The 23,390-nt window shown below is 40.6% G+C and overlaps 1 protein-coding gene across 1 annotated transcript in view; it reads left to right on the forward strand.

Annotated features, from left to right (window-relative positions):
• Window positions 1-23,390, forward strand: part of MYLK4 (myosin light chain kinase family member 4) — a 68,984-nt gene that overhangs the window by 16,926 nt on the left and 28,668 nt on the right. The window contains exon 4 of the mRNA XM_050890891.1: window positions 18,976-19,018. Within this exon, the coding sequence (XP_050746848.1) occupies window positions 18,976-19,018 (43 nt within the window). The remainder of the gene's footprint in view (window positions 1-18,975; window positions 19,019-23,390) is intronic.

Here is a 23,390-nt window from a genome sequence, read left to right on the forward strand (position 1 = left end):
TTTACTGTCTGAGCATCAGTTTAAAATTTGTCGTGTATATAGTATATATGCATTGCTATCTGATTGAATGGGGTGGGCTAGGAATTGTTTGAAATAGTGTTCCCAATAATGGTCATCTGAATGCAATGAAGAGACAGAAGAAAATTGCCTTCAGATGAACTGTGATCTATGGATTACATAGGATGTAAACCTTCAAACCTAGCAGGCTTATGTTTTTATTAGGAACTGATGCCAAACATTTGTCTTTTTTTAGAGATCCTAATACAGATAATCCTACATTCATTTTCTAAAAAAAAAAAAAAACACCTCATGATTTTTATGAGCTGCAATAGTAGGTCTCCCATTGTGCTCCGATCACCTTATCTGTTGTTCATTTGCTGGTGTTCAGGAAGAGTGTCTGCAAGACCAGTAAGAGAGGCAGGCTAACAGATGCAAAACTGGTCCCTGTGTATATGCAGGCACATGTCTAAACTCTCAGTGTCTGCCAATTGCTCTGCTTGGAATAAGTTGGAACAAGAATAAGTCTGTCTTCAGCAAGGAGGAGTCCTCACCAATTAGCTATGGGTATTTTTCAAATACTCTGTAAGTGATATTTCAGTTCTGTCTCACCTCAAAATGTGGATCCTAGATAACTTGTGTACAGTGTATTTTTTTTTTTTTTTCTTTTGAGGGACTGATAGAGAGCAACTACAGTTTACAGTGACCTCCAGTGGTGAAAAACCTTTTTGGAAGAATGACATAGCTAATATCCCAATTTTGTCTGAAAGTCATTCCTCAGAGGTGATGCAGGTTTCAGTCCTATAAAGCATATTACATTCCGATTTATTTATCATGTTTTGTGCCTTGTTTCTGTTGTTGCTTTTTTAAAAAATCTTGGATTTTTCTTCTTTCTGCTCTTTCTCCTCTCGGATCTTCTTGCTTTTTGGATTGACAATAGTTGACAATAGCCATACTGGAGCCATATTGTATATGAGCTGTATGAGGCTTTGCTGATTATGTGTTTCCTGGTATAATAGTATGAGATTGGTTCTGGTCTTCCTCTCCTCAGAAATCTTATTTTCCGTGGTCTCCTCAATGCTCACAATTTCTTCCAGCTCCTTCCACATCTGCCTTTCTGGTTTTCCCATATATTTACAAAGTCTCTCATATGTTGTTCATTGAGGACTTTTTCCGTTTCACTTAATCTGGCTTCTTCAGTGTTCTATGTTAAGGGTTGACTCTGCAATGGTTTAGCCATCTGGCTAGCCCAGACCCCACAAATAGTATGCAAGAGTAGGTGTTTGGAATTGATGATGCTGGAATATGGCATTGGGGATGGAGGGAAGATATTTCCATGTTCTACAAGGCAGAATATACCTTTATGCATTAGAGTCCTTCATAGCAATTTTAATAGAAAAATACTTGTCTTTGCCTACGCTGACTTCTGTACTGTGGGCAGCACAGATTAGCCTGATTGCTGCCAAGTGATTGGCATTCTTTACTTCCATTTCTTAGCATTACTGACCTTTCCCTGTAGAAAATAGAGAGCTATCTTCAGGAATGAAAATGGAGCTGGATTCTACAATGAGCAGTCAAGATGTCAGGTCATTTGTGGTTTTGTAGGGGTGGGGAGGAAATTTTTTGGGGTTAATATGATACAGGAATCACTTGCCTTTCCCAGATGATTTTCATTCTTTTACACTTCATATACCAAGTAAATGTGCTCTGTGGTAGACATGCAAGGGATCAGAAATCATCAGACTTCAGCCAGCTGCTGTGAATGTAAATTCACATGTGCGTGACTTGAGTGGACATATTCTGAGTTGCCAACGAGCTTATAATGGGAGTTGTCTTTTCTGTTTATCTAGATATTCCCAGGAAAAAACAGGTATGAAGATCAGGTTTCAGAATTTGCAAAAGGAGTCTTGTTTGCTGACTTTCTGAACCAGGTTTTGCCGATTATAATGGGTTTTTAATTCTCATGGACTTTCTTTGGGATGGTATTTGAGAGATTGTTAGAATGGAGTACCTTGTCTTGCTTGAGATGGACTAAAATTTGGAAAACAAACTAAGCAATTAAACAACACAGCAAAAGATAAAGCATGAAACATTCTTCTGCAAATTGTGCTTGGACTGGCTCTTCCTAAATACTTCCCAAAGATATCGGCTGGGTGCTGTTGCATTTCCTTTAGAGAGGCTTTCCGTACCTTTGCCATGACCACAGTGCCTGGGAGTGAAAGATCCTGTTGACCTTGTGAAAGAAAAGGGGGTGTTGCCCTTCTTGACCACAATTCTGCTTTCCTTACTCTGGGCTGCAAGGGGGCAACTATGCTTCTAAATGGGAATATTCAAGTCCTAAGAGATAGGGAGATTGTGTGCCATGCTGGCAAGGAGCCAGTTAACTTCCTGGGAATCTCTTAGTAGCCTTCTCCTTGTGAACCCTGCAAATGCCTCGAAATTGAGTGCATATTTCTAATAGCTGTAGAATAAACATATATAAGAATAGCCTATTCGTTTGATTTTCCAGGCTGACAAAAAAACAGGGCTCACATTGGAGCTGAGGTGAATGACTGGTGATAGACGTAGCCATGGCTGGGTCTGCAGTGACAGGCATGTGCTGCTCACCCTGTAAGGTTTCACCGGTAATCTCCGGGCAGTGGAACACAGACATCAGGTTTCGTGCCTCTCTGATAGGCTGTGGATCTCTGAAGAGATGCTGATGGTGTCAGAGCAGCTTGAAAAGTTATAAGACTGTAGTTGTCAGCAGCATAGCAGGTGTTGGAGTGACAAAGATTCGGACCTGTGACACGAAATGTAATGGTGCAATGCCTGTAGCTGGGTCCTCTGTTCTGGCTTATAAACCATTTATATCAAAGCTAGCTGGGAACTGAAGTACCTGCAGATGGTGATGAGTCTTGTGGGTTTAGGAGACTTTCTAAACATGGTGTTCAGTGATATGAATGTTAACTATAACAAGTCCACCTCTCTCCAATTGTTTCTGCTCCTTAAATGGCTCCAGGCATATTCCTTTATCCCTGCTAATAATAGATGGGATTTACAGATGGCTCGTATACCAAGGACTTAATACCAAGCACTATCAAAATGTGTCATAGCTTCAAACCATAGTTTTGGATGTTCTCCATGAACCTACTTGTCTCAGTACTTTCCAGGAGTGCTTCCTGAGGACAATAGTGTTTCCTTTTTTGGTTCAGCAGTGACAACGAGCTGTTTTCTGAGGGATTCTTGAGAATCACAAGATAATCTTTAGGAACTAATGCAAGCTAATTAGAATACATGATTGTAAACTGCTCATCCTATCCTAAAATCTACAGATCTATGACGCTGTGTATTAACATAAAAAAAAATTAAAGCTGCTTGCATCCATCAACCTTATTTCCCACCTCAAGATGAAGCAGGGCAGAAACAAGATTTGTGCCTCGAGATGACCATTGTCTAGATAAGGAGTGAATGGTATCGCTGTACAAAGCACTTCTGATGCCTTCCTTAGAGACTTTCATCTCTCCCACCTTGGATGAAGGAAAGCCGGGATGCAAGCCACTGAAACGCTTTCCAGTTTAAAGACATTTGCAGGGTTTCATGTTTCGAATGATTATTATATCTATAGCTTGGGGAGGTAAGGTGGGAAGAGAGGGGAGAGTGGAAGAGCTGAATTTATTTTTTTATTTATTTTTCTTTCAATCTACCTTTCTCTTTCTCCTTTGTATTTTGTTGGCTCAGATTCTTCTGTTGAGTGTTTAAAAAAACAAACTAAGTTTTAAAAAAAATTGTACTCAAATAGTCTGTCCTGAGCTTGAGCAGACTAACTGGTAGTGCTGTGAGGGGGACTGCAGCACTAATGAAGCAGACTGAAACCTTTTACTTTGCAATCAGGTTTAACTCTGTCTCTGCAATTTCTAATGAGCCTTGAAAGCCCAAGAAACCTCAAAAAAGCAAGTTGCATTGTTTATTCATATTAAAGCACACCTCTAAGTCTCTATTTGGGACATGTAAATTATTGTACACCCCAATGGAATAAGGTATTCAAGGTTCATGTAAATTGCTTGCTGTGTGTAGTGCTCCCTCACTGTCCCCTGTCCAGTGAAATTTTTCCTTGATCGGGATTAGTCTGTTCAAGCAGGTGAATGCATGTTAGTGTGCTGAAATGGTGTGAATTTAGAGCCTACCAGCCGCTCCCTACTTAATCTTCACATATACAGTATTAGCACATGGATTAAGTCAACGATTCTCCTTTGAAAGTTTCCTCATACTTCGAGGGCCCAAGAGATGCTGTGCATGGAGTTAGCATGAGGCAGGGAGCATGCTGCTGATGGGCATTCTGTCATGTCTAAACACCCTGTCCTGGTTTAACCCCAGCCAGCAACTTAGCACCACTCAGTTGCTCCCCCCTCCCAGCAGGATGGGGAGGAGGATGGGGAAAAAAAGTAAAACTTGTGGGATGAGATAAGAACAGTTTAATAACTAAAGTAAAATAAAATCTAGTACTAACAATAATAATATAATAATAATTGTAATGAAAAGGAATATAACAAAAAAAGAGAGAAATAAAACCCAAGAAAAGACAAGTGATGCACAATGCAATTGCTCACCACCCGCTGACCGATGCCCAAGCAGCGATCTGCCCCTCCCGGCCACCTCCCCCCAGTTTATATACTGGGCATGACATTCTATGGTATGGAATATCCCTTTGGCTAGTTCGGGTCAGCTGTCCTGGCTATGCTCCCTCCCAGCTTCTTGCACATCTGCTTGCTGGCAAAGCATGGGAAACTGAAAAGTCCTTGACTTGGGATAAGCGCTACTTAGCAACAACTAAAACATCAGTGTGTTATCAACATTATTCTTACACTAAATCCAAAACACACTGTACCAGCTACCAAGAAGAAAATTAACTCTATCCCAACTGAAACCAGGACACACTCAAGTTACAAGAATCAACAGCTTTGCACAAAATGCTTCTGGACAGTGACCTGAGCACAGTAATAATGTGTTCAAGAGGAGCAGATGGCTGACAGGTCCTTGATATTCAAGTTGGACCATTTCAAAAAATCCTGTCTCTTCAGCTGTTACTCATGGCTTTGTGTCTATGGGTTATTTTTCCTATAGCGGTAAGCAATGTGAGCACTCCTTCAGAAAGTGGAAAGGTTAAAATAGATTGCTTACGTCAACTGTCATTACTCAAAAGAGGCATAATTGTTCTTTCTGTTAGTGTGACGCGTATCCACTCCACTCCAGCTCTGATTATGTCTGTGACAGTTAAAAATGCTCCTGTGGATAGCTTTCAACATAACGGTTCTTTGCGTTTTCATAGCCTGATGCCTCCTTCTAATCTCAAAGCTCTCAACGTCTTATGACTCCTCTGAATGACACTGCTGTATTATTATTCCTGTTTGAAAAATGGAGAAACTGAGTCAGAAAGGTATTACACAACTTGCTTAAGGGGATGCACAGCAAATAGGTACTGAGCAGAGACTGGACCTTAGTTCCCTGATATTTTCCCTTGATCTCAAAAACCTGAAACATGAACCAAATGAGAAGAAATATTTTAATTTTTTTTTGACTGTTAAAAAAAAAATCCTAGATTTTTTTTCTTCCAATTCTTTTTCTTTTCTTTTCTTCATGTTCCACTACAGTTCCCAGTTTCAGCTAAGTCTGAAAGCACTGGACATAGTGATAATGTGTTCAAGAGGAGTAGAGGGCACTGACAGATCCTTGAGATTCAAATTGGACCATTTCAAGAAATCATGCCCCTTCAGCTCCCTTTAGGAGCACTGCTATGCAAGTTTGGGATGTTCCCTTGTCACTACACGCATTCAGGGCATGTTCCTTAACAAACAAGTAAGTTCTATATATTGAGCAGCAGGTCAAATGCATGACTAGCAGTGACTAAAAAGATTAACTGCGCACACAGCATTGCAGGTACTGCTTGCCCAGAGACACACCTGTATGACCAAATCAATGATGTTTGGCAAAGAGGCATTGGGCTCCCCTAAAAGAACAACCATTTAACCACCTTTGCCTTTGCTGCATTAATCCTCGACACCCAGTGGTGAAGCTACGGAGACACAGTCCCCCCACTGAGGTCCAGGGCAGTATCTGCTCCCTGCTCTGCCACACGTGACACTTCATTCCTTGCAGTTACAGTCCTGATCCATGACACTTGATTCTGGATGGTGGCAATGCAGACATTTGATCCTTCGTGCTTGATCTCTGACACTGGATCTCCATTGGGAAAATTACTGGTACCTGATCTGCCTGATCACAGCTACTTGATATATGGTGATGTTCCCCATTGTGGCATGTTTACTACTGAAAGTAAATTTGAAACAGCTAGTACAGCAAAACTGAAGAATTGAAGGATTTGGCTGTACTCTGCGGAAACATGGCATTAACAAACCATATCTTTTAAGGAAAATGGCAAGAAGTAGTAGTGCAGAGGTAGAAGGGGAAAAGAAAGAAGAAATATTACAAAAAATCTGCGTAGATCCCAACAGTTACATCTGTTGTCAGAGCTTCATGCTCAGCCTTAACTCTGTATGCTGTGTTCAACACAGACTAACATTTAAAACAAAACCAAAAATAGCTACCTCCGGCTTCACATAACATCATCTTTTTGTGTCAAATTTAGTTGATTCTGTTTCACAGTAAGTATATTTTGGTTCAGGCAGTAGGTTTCCGGAAGCTAACAAAGCCTTTGACTAAGCAAGCTGGTTGAAATTAGTTTGCAAAGAAATTTATAATCTGGCTCATTTCATAAAGTTTTCAGTTTCATTGTAATCATTTTGTGTCCCTGAGGAGAGGGCTGCAATAGGCAAAACTGCACTGAAATGAAAAATAGACATGCTTCATTCCAGTAGGGTTGCAAGCATTGCTTTGCCTTGTTCCCCAGTTAATTTATTTGGAAGTAGCACATCCTCATGTGTCCATCAAAATCTTCTGTTTTTATGAGCCATCATTTTCCAACACATTCCAGTGTTTTGTTTCAAAACTCTTTGGTTAGCTCCAGTGGCAACTATTTTTATTTCTTGCGCTGGATCATATGTATTGGTCAGGGAATAGAGACTTGTGCTCCTAGTAAGCACAATTCATTTTCCATAGTGTCAGATGAAAAATTTAGGTAAAAAAAGAAATACAGCAGTCATGAAATTGAATCCCACAGGCAGAAAGGTGAGTGAGGTCACAGCAAGGCTTCCAAATGTTTCTAGGTGCCAGCAGGATGGGAGAGAAGCCAAAGAGCCCAAAATCTTCCATGCTGTTAGGTAGGACAGACCTAGAAGTAATGAATATCTCCAGTATGTTCTAGTGGCAGAAAGAAAGGATTACAAGCAATTAAGCAGGGGTTTTCATATGAATATTCTAGACTTAGAGGTCAGCCAGCATCCCAGCTGCAGGTAGCTAGTAGCAGTATCTAAAATCGGGGAACATGAGGTGAGATTCTTTCCCGGTGAGACCCTCTTAGTTTCAGACAGTCAGACAGCAGCGCATGGCCAGAAGTTACATCTTCACTATTTGTGGCGGGTTGACCCTGGCTAGATGCCAGGTGCCCACCAAAGCCACTCTATCACTCCCCCTCCTCAACTGGACAGGGGAGAAAAAATAAAACGAAAGGCTTGTGGGTCGAGATAAGGACAGGGAGATCACTTCACCAATTACCGTCACGGGCAAAACAGACTTGACTTGGGGAAAAATTAGTTTAATTTCTTACTAGTCAAAAATGGAGCAGGATAATGAGAAATAAAACCAAATCTTAAAACACCTTCCCCTCACCCCTCCCTTCTTCCCAGGCTTAACTTTACTCCTTATTTTCTCTACCTCTCCCCCCGAGCGGTGCAGGGGGACAGGGAATGGGGATTGTGGTCAGTTCATCACACGTTGTCTCTGCTGCTCCTTCCTCCTCAGGGGGAGGACTCCTCACACTCTTCCCCTGCTCCAGCGTGGTGTCCCTCCCATGGCAGACAGTCCTTCACGAACTTCTCCAACGTGAGTCCTTCCCACGGGCTACAGTTCTTCATGAACTGCTCCAGTATGGGTCCCATCCACGAGGTGCAGTCCTTCAGGAACAGACTGCTCCAGCGTGGGTCCCCCGTGGGGTCACAAGTCCTGCCAGCAAACCTGCTCCAGCGTGGGCTCCTCTCTCCACGGGGCCATGGGTCCGCAGGTCCTGCCAGGAGCCTCCTCCAGCGCGGGCTTCCCACAGGGTCACAGCGTTCTTCGGGCATCCACCCGCTCCGGTGCGGGGTCCTCCACGGGCTGCAGGTGGATATCTGCTCCACCGTGGACCTCCATGGGCTGCAGGGGACAGCCTGCCTCACCATGGTCTTCACCACGGGCTGCAGCAGAATCTCCCTCTGCTCCGCGCTTGGAGCACCTCCTCCTCCTCCTTCTTCACTGACCTTGGTGTCTGCAGAGTTGTTTCTCTCACATCTTCTCACTCCTCTCTCTCTGGCTGCAAGTGCAACTCCCCTGTAACTTCTTTTGCCTTTCTTAAATATGTTATCCCAGAGGCGCTACCACTGTTGCTGATTGGCTCCGCCTTGGCCAGCGGCGGGTCCGTCTTGGAACCTGCTGGCATTAACTTTATCAGACATAGGGGAAGCTTCTAGCAGCTTCTCACAGAAGCCACCCCTGTAGCCCCCCCTGGCTACCAAAACCTTGCCATGCAAACCCAATACACTATTGCTGCTAATGAAGCTATCCTTTGTAATTTTGTCCAGTGCCTTTTTATCTGTCCATTTACCCCATTGCCCCCACAATATCCTGTGGCAGTAAGCTCCACAACAAGTAATTAGTGTGAGAATCTGTCGTTTCTTATTTGAAACTGATGTGCAATACTTGTGTTGAGTGTCTCCATCCTCTTGCACTGGGAGAAATGGCAGTCAATCATTCCCCATTCATCTTGTCACAGCAATCATGATTTTCTAGAGCCATGATACTACTTACAGGCATATATATGACTTTTCAGCGAGTACTGAGATTAAGGCAAAAGCGTTAGTTACTTAGAAACAGCATATTTCTTTAAAAAATATAAAAAGAAAAAAGAGAGCAAGTGAGAGAGAGAGGAATAAACTGTTTTATGAGACCATAAAACCGGCTGAGCAGACTAACGAGAAGCCAAACAGCATGGCCTAATTGCAAAGCGAGATTGCTGTGTGAAATTGCCCTACCTTTCCAAAGAGCGTGGATTTTTTCCAGCTCGTGAAAATTGCCGTTCCAAAGAGTGAAAGTCAGATAATTTGAGAGGACTAATCCCTTTTGCAATGCTCATCTGTGTTGTATAGGCAGAGTGAGGACATAAGTTGTGATTTCTGATCAGTTCTCATATATTTCATACCCTTAGGACAAGGTCTAATCCATGATTCCTGCTGATGCCATTTCTCCAAGCAACATTCATGAGAGATATACTGATAGGAGTCATGACAAAAATACCATCTGCCACATCTTCTCACAAAATCAAAGACACACTACTTAATGTTTTGAGACGAGAATAAGCTGTTTTATTGGCTATCCTGCTGAAGAGGAGAGGAAAGCCAGACAGGAGTATCAGTAGGGCTTTATCTACCTATGCCTTCCCTTCAAATAGGAAAGAGAAAAATTGTGTGACTTGTATCTGTGATCCCAAAGATATTACAGATTTTAAAAGAAAAAAAAAGCCTATAACATAAGTGTCCACCATCTGCATGAAGTGAGAAGGGACCATTTTGATCCTCCGCTCTGCCCTTCCACAGGGCAGAGGCCATGGAAATCAGCCAGGCGTTTCTGTATGGAGCCCAAAAACTTGTGATCAAATTAGAGCGAGTAACATTAATGGAGTTCTGTAAATAGAAGAAGTGAGCAGATGAGGATAGGTCAGAGGAAGAGAGGAGAGGGCCTTTGAGGTAAGAGAAAGTTTGTTTCATAACAAGACTGCTCTTCTCGTGTTTCCCTGTCCCAGAAGCAGAGTCACTAGACACTCAGGAATCCCAAACTCATCTTTCATTAACATAAATACAACAAACTTATTCTAAGCGATGTTATGGTTACTTTTTTTAATACTGAAAAAAGGTAACAATTTAGCCTGAAAACACATCAAGAAATGCAAAAGATCTGGCTCCTAGAGAATGTTAGTTTTCTTACATTGCATATCTATGTTTCTTAATCCTGATGTTTTTTCAAGTCAGTGTTTCCTATTTTGAGGGTTTATTAAATGTTGTACTACTGCATAATGCAGGATGATCACTGTGGTCAGCTGTACAATGCAGCAAGAGTCTTAACATTTCTGTTCCCTATTTCTTCGCATTTTAACAATACAAAGTTAGAGGTAGCCTATAGTCCCCCTTATGCAGAAGCACAGGGAAGTTACAGGTGCAAGCAGACTGTGCTGGCTAAACATCGTCACCCCCTTTTCTTTTCCCAGATAGGATAAGAAAACCAATTAGTGATTGGGCCAACTACATGGGGTAAGTGGGAAAGGTAAGGGTACAAACTTTTCCTCCATCTTCCTTTTTTATGGACAGGTTTCTGAGGCTCTCCTGAGGGCAATGCTTGCTCTGACCACCTGCTTTGTTAAGAAACTAGGCCTGTTTACCAGTGCATGCAGCTCACGCCCTGCAGGAGTTGTTCAGAGGATGACTGCTTTTCTCTTCAGCTTCTGAAGGGTTCCCACCGCTATAACATAGCGGTGCAGTTGTTTTCACCTGAACGTTCAAGCAGGCCCTTCAGAAGTTCAAAAGTAAATGCGATCAGTGGGCAAAACTCTTCCCTAAAGACTTTTCAAAGAGCAGTCAGCAGCGCTTCTGGATGCACATAATGATACCAGATGGTGAAGCACACTGAAACATGACTACTCTCAGCAAAGGTTGCCTTGCACCTGTTCTGACTGCCTGTGTGGAAGTTCCTTCCTAAATGGGTCATACTTCAGTTCTGGTGTCTTTAGCTTAAAATCCTCCTCGTAAAACTAACGCTGAATCCTGCAGAATGGACTTAGCAAAGGCTTAAAGCCTCCACTTCAGTAGCCTGCAGGTGTGCACTGTAACTGAATTTTAATTCGGAGCAGGTGACAACAGGAAAGCACAATGTGTGCATTTTGGCAAAGAAGTGATAGAACTGCTGAGCTCAAGTAGGCAGATCAAGTCCATTGGTTTGATTCTTCTGTACTCACGGGGAAAAAATATCTGGCTTTAGATGCTTGTGAGCTAGTTTAAGCTATTCTTAAGCCATTCTGTTAACACAAGGCTTTCATTGTGGACTCTAGTTTAATAATGGTGACTACTGGAGTCCTTCAAAGTCTAATGAAAGACTGCCTCACACTTTCTGGAAGAAAAAAGAAAGAGAAAACTCTGGTAGTTGCATGAAATCAGGGGTTTAAGAGGTAGGACTGCAATTATGTAGGTGATATGATGTGGTTGGGAGGTGAGGATTCTTGGCAGGCAGCATAGCACTAATAAAATATTTTTTCCTAAAAGGGAAAAAAAAAAGTAATTCCTCAGCATTTGCAGGCTGAAACACACTGTTTCAGCAGTAGAATATTAATGAATCAGTAATGCCACACTCTATTTTATTTAGCCAACTTCTGTAACACTGATGTACTTTATTGTTTATTCAAACTGCAGACTAATCCAGCATTACATGTTGATAAAATTTCTATGAAAAGAAACTTCTGTCTGGGAAAAGCTATGGCTGGCCAAAGGAAGTGCTCTTTTTGCTTAGCCAGTTGGCCTAAAGGCCAGCCACTTTAAATCTTACATGATTTTACTTAGCCTGCACATTAAGGTAGGGAAATAGTGTTTCAGTTATAGGCACCGTAATCCAGCTGTGTGTCTTTTGGGTCATTGTGGTCATCAGATGCCCAAACTGACCTCTGAAAGCAGTTTCCCTGCAGCATTTCTATGAAATAAAAACTTAGCTCATCTTCTTTACTGAATGATGCAGCTGTTATTTTTCTCCTGGCCTGCCTTAAGGAACACTGCTTCCCAAGAAAAGCACTGAGAAGTTGAAAAATGGCAAATGTGCAGCCTCAGTGTGTCTCCCCCTGTTCTTGTGGACTGTCCTAACATCTGGTCACATCCTACTTTTTTTGGGACCCTCCTGGATGATAAACAGGAGGCTGTTCACAACAACTTGATTCTCAGGACTTTTGTTTCTTTCCATTGAGTGCATCCTTCCTTGTGTTACTCACTCTGCTCCATCTAAACAGGTTCTTTACCGATTCTAGACTGCCTGAAGGGTGTCATAGAGAGAAGTGAAAGCATGGGAGAAAAGATGTCAGTGTGCAGGGGTACATCTACCAGTGCCACTGCAGGCTCTTGAAGGCGAGAGAAGCATCTGCAAGGTAAATCCTGCCCAGACTCCCTGCATCTGCAGGGAAAGTCCTCCCTTGACTCAATGGCCTCCAGGAAAGCAAGCTCCATGCAGCTTGCATGTAGCTACGAAAAGATGCTATGAAATCTCTGGCGTAAGAGCCTTAGACGTTGGTGAGGTCTGAGCATTTTTTTTATTCAGTTAGCAAAGGCAGGTAATTATCAGCAAGAGTCCTCTCCCCAGCTTTTGTGTAAGTGGCGATAACAATATATTTAGCACACACAAAAAGTCTTTTAAAGTTTCTTTTTCTCTTGGAAATAATTTTGTTTGAAATTTCTCACAACATTAGGGCCAAGACTGATGTTCATTTTTGGAAGTTTCAAGCTGAACTATTAAAGCTTGACAAATTAAAAAGGCTTTATTGTAGAAGATATTTGGTGAATCTCAGCTTGTTTGCTAAATTAGTGTCCTGCCAGCTACTGTATCACCTTTTCGATCTCATCAGGTAGTTGAAAATTGAAGAAGTGCCACAGAGGATCTTTGTGATGGCTGTTGATATTGTTCATTTCCCAAACGTCTTTGGTTGGGCACTGAATGTGGCTAATCTTTACAGCCAGGTGGCCGGGCATCTGGAATGCTCATTTAGTTGGAATATGTGGGGGTTAAAGGAGACAAAAATGGGTGGTGATTGTGATGGCTTTCAAAGTTCAGCTATAAGGCTGAGAACTTGCCATGTTTCATCTTGGAATGAACGCTCTAGGGGGAAGAAAATAGCTACAAAAGAGCACCGGTAGCTAAAAGGCATTTGTGTCGCTGGGAATATCCACCAGTGAAAAAAGGTATTAGCACGTGCACCCTGGGCAGGACAGGAAGAGAGGGAGGAAGACTTCTGTGACCTTTATTTACCTCATGTCCATTCACTCTGTCACATGAAATAAATTGCGCAGAATGAGCTATTTGTATTGATATAAAACAAACAGATCAAAGGGGAGAAAAACAGTAATACTTAACTTCCTGGATTTTAGGGCTTTTTAATATAGCTCAGACGTTAAATTTTATGTAACACCGTTCCTTTGAATTCTTCATCCCTAAAGCATAAAGGTATGCTATGGAAACTTTCCAGGCGCAAGTTACAATCTATTAAAGTAGCAACAAATATTCACCAAGATTAGCAATCCCTACAAATAAAATCAAGTCAAATTACTCCTTCCCTAAAAACACTGGTCTCCAGTGTATGCATCTCATGGTGTTTTACTTTCTTCTTCTACACAGTCCTGGATTCTAACATTCATGCTGAATATGAATGTGCCATTTATTTCACTTTTTTTTTGACACTAGACTTTCAAGAAGAAGAAGAAGAGATGGGTCAAGGTAGTTTCTGCAAGCAGCTTTTCTTGCTGATTTACTTAGTTAAAGTCTGTTTAATTCCAACTCTGGTTGCAGTCATACCGGTAAAAAATGTTTGCTTCAGCAGAGCCTGCCTGGATAAATAAGCAATGCCCTGGCTTACCTACAGAACGAGTGGATTCCTGGTTTTGGTGCAGTGCCTTAGCAGTGGAGCAGGATAAAATAATGTCTTAGTGAGTACATGATGCAGAAATAGGCTAATAGTAGTTGTGGAGAGTGTTTACTGGTATTTTAAAAAAAACAAACAAGCAAAAATCCCCAAACCCTCCTTCCCACTTCTGCACTCCCACAGCTGGTCTCACAGTAGAAGGCGGCAGGGAACAAACCACAAGTGAAAATCAATCAGTAGTAATTCAGCAGAAGAGCACTACATTCCCCTCGTTGCCACGCTGGGACCTTCAGTAGCCTGGGTGTTGTTATCTTTGCAGTGTTCTTAGAGCAGAGAAAATAGTTTAACTCATAATGAATCTGAAGATAATTGCCTTTGCTTTTTAAAGGTAAGTTTCATAAAGCTAGCTGATCAGAGTGACAGCCCAAGACACACATGGATCTCGACTGCTCTTTCTATTGACACTGCCTGTTGAGTGGGCAGCCACCACAGAGAATGTCCACTGTTTCTGACCAGGGTTCTGATATTGTGGGCTGGACACTAGGTAAATTTTGCAGCTTGAAGGGAGCTGAGCTGTCAGTATGTTTCTTCTGGAGAAGATGATACATCCTTCGTAAAACTTCTACCTCCCAACAGGCCAGACAGCTTTGGGGCTCTTCTCCACAGCTCTTTTAAAGATCTTTTAATCAATACACTTTCTCTTTCTCACTGAAATTACATTTACTGTATTTTTAGTATGTTCTGATGGAGCGAAAGGTGTTACTTAGATCCAATTTTCCATATAACCACTTCTGATGGCTGTCCCTTTCAAGTCTTTTCAGCCTATCCATCCTGAATTAACTTTTTTGTAAGAAAAGGCCTTTCGTGGTTTATAAATTTTAATACAGGATGCTAGCTGCCAGAAAGTTTTGGATTGCAACCAAAGATTTTAACCAGTCTACCCAGCAGATGAAATGAGGTACAGCTCCTGCTGCACCTGGAGACAGTACTTCTTTCATTGCTCTGTTTCAGAGTTATGACACCTCTGCTTTAGCCTCAGAAAGTCAGGAATTTTCCTTTAAACAGGCTTCCTGGAAATAGAGTTTTAGGCTATTAATGGGTAATTTATCACACAGTATTTTTCAGCCTTAAGAAACTCTGGGTTTTGAGGTTTGTTTTGGTTTTAGTATAGTAAATTGGGGACAGCTAAGCAGAGGTGAGACTCTTGATGTGATATCTTGACAGCAGGAGATGATGATAGCGGAGACCAATCCTCAGTGAAAGAACATCGTGCACTTTGATGGTGAAGTGCTTTGAACTTCAGCTTCAGCTATTAAGCAGACAGATGCTGATTATGGTGGCTTTTTTATGTGCTGTGCAGTTCTTATTCACCCAAAGAAACGCATTAACAGTGGGACGCCATGTGTGAGTGAGTTGCGCTTGACCTGGATAAATGCTGCACTGTGCAACTTGCAGTGGATTACCTCTCCTGTGCAAATGCTTTTCTACATGGAAGAGACCTGCAGAGCTCCAGAGTACAAGGGGTATCGCCCCCAGAACATGGATAGTGTCTTCCATTATAATTTTCCTCTTCAAAGATCTAGATCTACTTTCTACAGAGAGATATACAGCTCAATTAATTTTTTTTTTTTTTTCTGCAAAAAGTGGTCATATGAATGCTTACAGAGAGGCTCAAAATTTGAAGGTGGTAGTATATCTAAAAGGCCAGTGCATGGCATCTGCAGATTGATCACTGAACTGTAACCAGGATCTCTCTGTAGTTTCTTTCAGGGACTTGCTCTCATCATTTATCACTAGGGTATCTCCAGGATACTTAGTTACTAGGGTCATTATAGTAAAGGAAGTCAGAATTCATAATTAATTAACAGGTCGTAGAGGAGTTGTATGCAGAGAGCCCTGTGGAGCAGTAAATTCCCTAGTCCTACCTCATGAAGTTCAGTGCCAGACTTTTCTTGCTGTATGCTCCTGCCCTGTATAAAGCTGTTTCCTTTCTGACCTTAAGCAGAGTTCCAGACTAGTGTTTTGGGCAGACCCCAGGGGAGCCATAAAGGTATATCACTTAACGACACAGTATGTCACTTAATTGTAGACATATAGTTATTTCAGCCCCTGTGGTGAGAGAGTCCAACATGACTGTTGATTGTATAAATGTATCGTTTTGGATAAATTCCCTGATCCACGTTGATGTATCATTTTTGGTTGGAAAGGGTGGGAGGGAAGGGGGAAGAGAATGGTTTTCCTGTTCTACCATCATGGACATCTGCGAACTTTCAGTAAACAGCATGACTTTCTGAATCTGGTTCATAGCTTTCATGCTTGCTTTCTAATCTGTTTCAGAGCTGAGCAGCTGTAAGCTTATATTGTTTCTCAGGGAGTTGTTGTGCACTAGAGAAAGAGCAGACATGCTTTAGCTCTCACTTGTGCACTACTGTGTACAGTACTTTCTCTGCTTCATGACTAGCGTATAGCAATCCTTAAATATTTTAGATAGTGGCTTTCCTGTTCCCTGAAGTCTAAAGTTGTTTCTTCTTTGAGGCTTACCGAGATTTGAATCTTACTGAGATTTCTACAGAAATATTCTGCAAATGATATGAAGGTCTTCTTCAAAACAGCTTATTTGCAAATGATTAAAGGAGGCAGCCTTCTTTGCTAGGGATGTCTGCAGTTTATGACCACTATCACAATGGGGAAAAATACAAAGCTATGATTTATCTGTAAAACACAATTGATTATTCAGATATAAAAGATATTATTGGAACTTCTCTACTAGGTCCTATGGCCAGTCTAGCCACAAAATGTGCATCTCTATGGCCAATCTGCATCTCTCTTAATCAGAGTTTCAGAAAAAGTTGTTTTTTTTTTTTTTCTTATTTGTAAAAGACACAGCATTAGAATGATGAATTTGAACTAGAACTTCATAAAAGTAGGCTAACATATATTCCCTGTCCTTTCTTAGTTTATGATTGAGTTTTCATTAAGTGGATGAATACAGATCAACCATAGGATAAACGCTCAAGACAAGAACATGGTCAAGATTGCTGGAGAGAATTAGTTTTTAAAGAAGGAAGAGGAACATGGAAGTTCCAGATATCTAGGGCAGGGATATATAAGGCACGACATAGATGCTGAAAGGAATAAAAATAAATGAAAAGTCAACAGAAAAGTAAGAGAGTGGTAGATAAGGATAATCTTACAAAGGTCTTAAATTAAGTCATTAAAATATAAAACAGTAGATAATTGTATTATGTGAGCTTCTACAAAGTTGACTCCTGCTGTATGTTTATGAATTGATCTTTTTCTTTTATCTGTCCTGAGATTTGATTTTAGGGATTTGAGCAATTTTTTTAATGGAAGAGGAAATCAGTATGTTCAAAGAAAAGCCAAATCTTACATTATTTTCTGGGACATACAGCATAACCTGTTGACTTGGGCCATTTTCACGAAGGAATTTGTTATATGTCCACAGGCACACATAGAGTATGTTCAATTTCTTTTCATATAGGAAGGCAACTTCTTCAGAAAAAATTTCCCCTTTTTTCTCAATACTGATCACTTCTAGAAAATTGTAATACATTTTTGTGTGCAATATAAGTATACACTTGAGAGAATACCGAGAGGGAGATGCAATAATAAACTTCAAATACATAAAAGGTATCTGCAAAGGAGAAGAGAATAAACTGTTCTTGTCATCTGTGGATAGGACAAGAAGAGATCTGCTTCAATTGCACTGAGGGAAATTTAGATTATGCTTTAGGAAAACCCTCTAACAGAGAAAATTGTCAGTAATGCACCAGGTTGCTTAGAGAAGTTATGGAAGCTCCAGCACTGGAAGTTTTTAAGAATAAGCTCAATGTATGAGACAAACTTTTGTACAAGTTCAAGAACTGTATTTGCTCCACATTGTCTTTTAGCTGCATAAAGACAGCTGACTCTCCCACTATTTTAGTAATAAATGTGCAGGAAGATTCAGTATGGATATAACTTGAAATACATCATGCCCTATCCACTCTAACCTAGATTGTGTAAAACTTCGTATAATGCACCTCTGAGTGATTGAGGGAAGTTGTTTTATAACGTCTTTTCTTCTGAAGGTGGAGGTCACAGTGGCCCGGTCTAAATTACCGCTTGTAAGTCAGAGCTAATTGTTCACACTTCCCCTCCCCCCCACCCTTAATATATACCCTATGCAAATGTGATCCTTGTCAGGATGTACGTACAGAAATGTCAGGAGAACATATGCTGCTTACACATATGAGTGAGCAATGGCTAGAATGTGGAGCGTGCGTCATACATGTGCTGCAAACTCATGCATGACAGGTGGCCCCATGTCATTTCTTGGGGAAAAATGCCCCAAGCCTCCACAACAGTAAAATATCAAACTGAACATGGGAGTTTTGGAGATATCTTGTCTAGAATGGCTTGAGATTGATGAACGTGGTACTGTCTTCTCCAGATAAAGTTCAGTGATAGCAGTCTTCCATGTGATGTGGCATATGCCGGTACACGGCTTACAGCCCAAGAAAGTTGAAATAAGACTCTATGACTCAAACATTTCCACTTGTGCTCTTGTTTATAATGTTTGATGCCAGCAGCCATAAATTTACGAGGTGCTCTGTCTGGGCCTTTAATTGTTAGGAAATACGAAGAACTGAACTGACCTAAATTGAAAAGATTCAGGCTGAAAAAGCGGGGAGGGGGAGGAAAACTCCTTTTAACTTGGGTCCAGTAGAAGAAGATAAAGTAAGGCAGGGTAGTTAACATCTCAGCAGTATGATCAGAGGACCAAGAGTTGGTGAAAACTAAGTGAATAACTTTTTTAAACAGAAAGCAGGCTTTCTTTGCACTGATAAGTTGTCAAGTGAAATTAAAAAAAGCAAGTATTACCTCTTTTTACTGATTAGAGACTGTTTGGATGTTTTGAGCTATGATAATTTTTTTAAAGATGTCTTTCTCTAATACCTATGAGACTGACATCCAAATGCTGTGGAACTTGAGGTCCTCCTGTCCTTCACAGGCTTTGGGTCGGAACGTGCTAAGAGCTTGGTCCGGGCATCTCTGAACTGGAGGCTCTCTATTGAGAAGTTGACAGCTAATAGAGCTGGGGTAGCAAACAGTCTCTCTGTGATAATTTCCTAATACTAGCCAGCTTTCCATATTTGTGTGTGCAGAGAAAATAACGCTGACCACAGTTTGAGTTCAAGAGAGAAAGCAAAAGGAAGACTTCTCTAGCCTGTTCAATCTTCACCGTTAGCCCCTTTATGTATGTCTATACAAAGTACGGAATTTTACCACATCTCTTATAGACTCATTGTATCATGTCTGCAGACATGTTAAAAATGTGAAAGTCACAGTAGCACCAACTTATGCATTGCTACTTTGTTGCTATTTCTTCCAAATTTTAGATGCCTGTATACTTTGAAAATTACACATGCTGCTTTAAGGCCTTTTTCAGCTGAACTTGAAATAAAAAAGAAATACGGGTTAATTTTTTATATAAAAGCCACTTAAAAGAACTCAACATCAATGGAGCAGCAATTGTATGGAAGAAATAAAACTCTTTTGGCAGATTATTAAATACCATCCATTTTCACAGTTGATTAGCACTATATTACATAGTGCAGGTGTTTGTTGCCCCTGTGTGCAAAAATTCCCAGGGTTCAGTGTCAGCTTTTGGGCTGATATTGTCACTGCCATGATGCAGTGGCCTGGTGTTAATATTCTGAAATGTAATATTAGGCAATGTTAGGCATATGGGGAATTGTGTCATCTTCAAAACTAGTGGAATTGTTTTCTTTCTACAGTATTTCGGTTGGTTGTGTTTCTTTGTTTTCGATTCATGAAGGGTAACCATTGCTGCAGCTCGTACCCTTAATTTCCCACAGACTTTTTAGCAGTTTTGGTGCTGGGCAAATCCAATGACCAGTCATCACTAAAATTTGTGAGATGAAAATAAGAAAGCTGTTATATGGGCTTATTTTGTGTGTTAATGATAGGTACAGTTGCTAAGAGATTCTTTCAGTGACTAGGAAAAGTGCATTCAGGTATTTGGTTATTAAAAATATCTCAAATTATTTACATATAATATTATTGAATTTCATAAAGTAGCTGCGATAGTAATCCACCGCACAAAGAAAGAAATGTTCAAATACTTTAAATAATACTATTTTTTACAGAAGACTTTCGCTTAAGTAATTCATTCTCACTGAACTCTTGAAAGGTATCTAAATATGTAAGATTATTTCCAGTTTACAGAGCAAGAGGCAGGGATCACAGATTCCTAGCTGTGAAGAAGTTACTGGCAAGAGCTTTCTGAGCCCAGAAAGCAAGCCAATGTTAGCTTTCTTTCATTTATTCCTCTTTTCTAGCCGCTACACAGCAGTTCTCTCTTCCAGTTCACTTCAGCTTCGGACAGAACTACTAACACATACTGATGCGTTTTTAATGAAGCATTTTTATAGTTTGCTTTCTACATTTTAAAAGTGTCTGGCATTTTTGTATGTCATGGCATAATATTAAATCAATAGGACTTTATAGATGATACTTGATAATAGGATCTTACCTCACAGAGCTTAAAATTTTTATTAGTGTTTATAGTATTGGTTTGAGGTATTTCACGTAACATTTCCCTGGGCAACTGTTAGGAGAGATTTAAATGTTTAACATATGTGGCTGTGTGCACTAATATAACACATGATTTTACCATTACTATCTGTATGTCCCTTTTTTTTTTTTTAAATAATTTCCTTGCTTTTACAAAATAATGTTCCTTTTGGAGAAGATCCTTGTGGCTGACAGGCTTTGCCTATGAAATCCCCCAGAGCAGGAGTCCTAGCTGGATGGGTGGCAAGGTCTAATAAACCTTTAACCTTTTTTTTTGTGCAGGGGATGTGGGGGACAGGAGGGAAGCTCACCGCGAACTCCTGCGGGGGTGTTTCATCCAAGATAAATGGCTCTTCAAACCTGGCCATTTTACAGACATGCAAACACCTCTCCTGGAAGTTTGTGTCTAACAGGGGCTTCTGCAGATGTGAAACTGTCAGGAGGGTTTAGTTTATGTTTCTAACAGAGATGAATGGAAGAAGGCAAAGGGGTTCAAACGTAACTGCTCTCTGCTGGAACCGACGTGATGTTCTTTGCTTCGGTATTCTTTCTTTTTTTAACTGCTGTCCTGTATATTATTCTTTCCATGAAATAGGGATCCCTAAAGTCCCTGTCTTGCCCCCCGCCCCCCCCCAATCCTGTTTCCTATTTTAAAATCATTTAACCTTCTCAGTCCACTCAGTGAATATGCTATGCACAATGACACATGGTGGTCACCTCTTGGTAATGTCTGTTATGTAAAGAAGAGATTTCAATCCATGTTTTAGGCATGGACACAGTTCACCTTTCACTCACAGTAACACGCTGCTCTCAGAAGGTGACAAATGTACCTAGGAAAGTTTTTCCTTTATTAACCTGTGGAAACCGGAGAACAAGCTCCTGAATTAGCTTATCAACACTGACTACATGCTGAGTCATAAATGACCGTGGGAGAATGTTTTTGGAAACTTTTGAAAACTTCAGCTGTGATTGACTCTAAAAGACATCTTTGACACCTAAAAATAAAGAGAAGACCTTTCATATTCTTCATTTAGTGAATAGATGCAATTTTGAAAGGCTATTTAGTGTATTAGATATTCAGAACTCTCTATGTGCTTTACCTAATTATCCCTCACGCTCCCCATTTAACGGATGGAGAAACTGAGGTTGGCAAAAGAAATAATTCACCGGGATCATAAAAGAAGCTCATGATCCCTTGAGTAGAGCAGCAGTCTGGCTGTTTTCCAACCAGCTGGCTGACTCTACATGTTGATTTCTATAAGAGGTACGGCACAAGTGCAGACTGACCTATGTGTGGTCAATCTATGACAGTCATTTGTCCAAGGTAACCTTTTCTTTGTACTTCAGAGGCAGCCTTTCTCCATCAAGGTGATCCATACTGATTTGCTTCTTGCTTATGTGGAGTATAGTTGACTTGAGACGAGAAGTTCTGGTTTTATTCTTTCTTTTTAATTCTGTTTTTATTTTTCTAACCAACATGAAAAATGTTCAACAATTCAGACCTATGCCTAGGGGAATCCTATTCCCAGTCATGATGTTTTTTTTTTGTCCAATGTTGTCTTTCCGAAAGAAATGAAGGCCTTTTGCAAAAGCAAAACTTAAACAAACTGTTTGAGTTATGAATACTAATCACTGGTTTTGAGACATTTACTGGCAGGCAAACAAAGCAAAGAACTGAGTCAAACTTTGTATTTTGGAATTTGTATGACCAGATCATAGTAAAACATAAGAGCCTCTTCATTTGTGGCAAATTAGTACAGTCTCGATAAATACAGAAGTAAATTAAGATATTGGCTATGAAGAGACTTGCTTGTGTATAAAGAGCTGTGTGGTAGCTGGAATATAGGGTAGAGAAAGGGGCTCTGATTTTTTCAAATATCTGCATTCCAGTGCCGCCTCCTTCTTTTACTTTCTTTAATGTATTTGTTTTTAACAACTCTATTGAATTCCTGCCCGACATAACAGGCTTTTCAAGCAATAGAGGTTTTCATCTGAAAAGCTCACCTTAAGACGTAGCAATTTCAAGCAGCCACATTTAAGGTACCTGTAAGGACCCTTATTCTCTTCAGAGCAGGGATCACATTACATACTAGGCTTTTGAAAAGCAACACCACCACTGCCAAAGTGTCTCTACCCTTAGAGACTTCTCACATATTGCATAGCCTTTTTGCTGTCAAATTCCATTGGAGTGCAAATAGTTCAGTCCCTGCTAGGGCTGATGTCACTGAACTGAGTGCATTTAGGATGCACATCTCTATATTCACTTCATTTGGAAACAGATAGATAGATATATATATGTAAAAAAAGAATGGATCAAAGGTGTTTTTCTTCCTAAATAATTTGAGTGTCTCTTTCCTCTGTTTTAGTCAAATATATGAGAGTAGTTTATAAATTAGTTGAGCTGGAGTTGCCAAACTTGGCTGTATATCTGAGCAGTCTGGATGGGAAGCCTTTGCAATTGATATTGTCCTCAAGCAGCTGATCATCAGAACATTTCCTTCCCCTACCCAAACCAGCAAAATGACCACATCCAGCAGGCAGACCTCTTCTACGTCTATGGTCAACAACTTGGCCAGAATATTTGATCCAAATGCTTTCCAAAACCAAGGGCCTGATAATGGAATGGAACCCCCCCAAATTCTTCATGTTGCAAGCAGTGATGTCAGCACATCTGAAAGTTTTAACATGATGGATATGAAATTTGCCTCCCGTAACCAGAAAATAGATAAGCTGTTGACTCTGCAAGACAATGTCCTTAAGAAGCTTAACAGTATTTCCCAAGAAATCTATTGCGTTGAAAAAGACATTGAGATTATAAAGGCGGAAACATCTGAACCTGGATCAAGGATGGAAAGAAACAAAAATCTGAGAAGTAATGAAATGAAGAGGCTTTGCCTTTAAATGGAAAAATCTCTTTCTGATATAAACAGGAATGCAGAGCAGCAGGTTAAAAGACTAGATGGACTGCAACAAAGCGTTTCTGGACTACAGAAGCTTGTAGGGC

This window comes from Gymnogyps californianus, chromosome 2, assembly GCF_018139145.2.
Source record: "Gymnogyps californianus isolate 813 chromosome 2, ASM1813914v2, whole genome shotgun sequence".
Classification (NCBI taxonomy): Eukaryota; Metazoa; Chordata; class Aves; order Accipitriformes; family Cathartidae; genus Gymnogyps; species Gymnogyps californianus.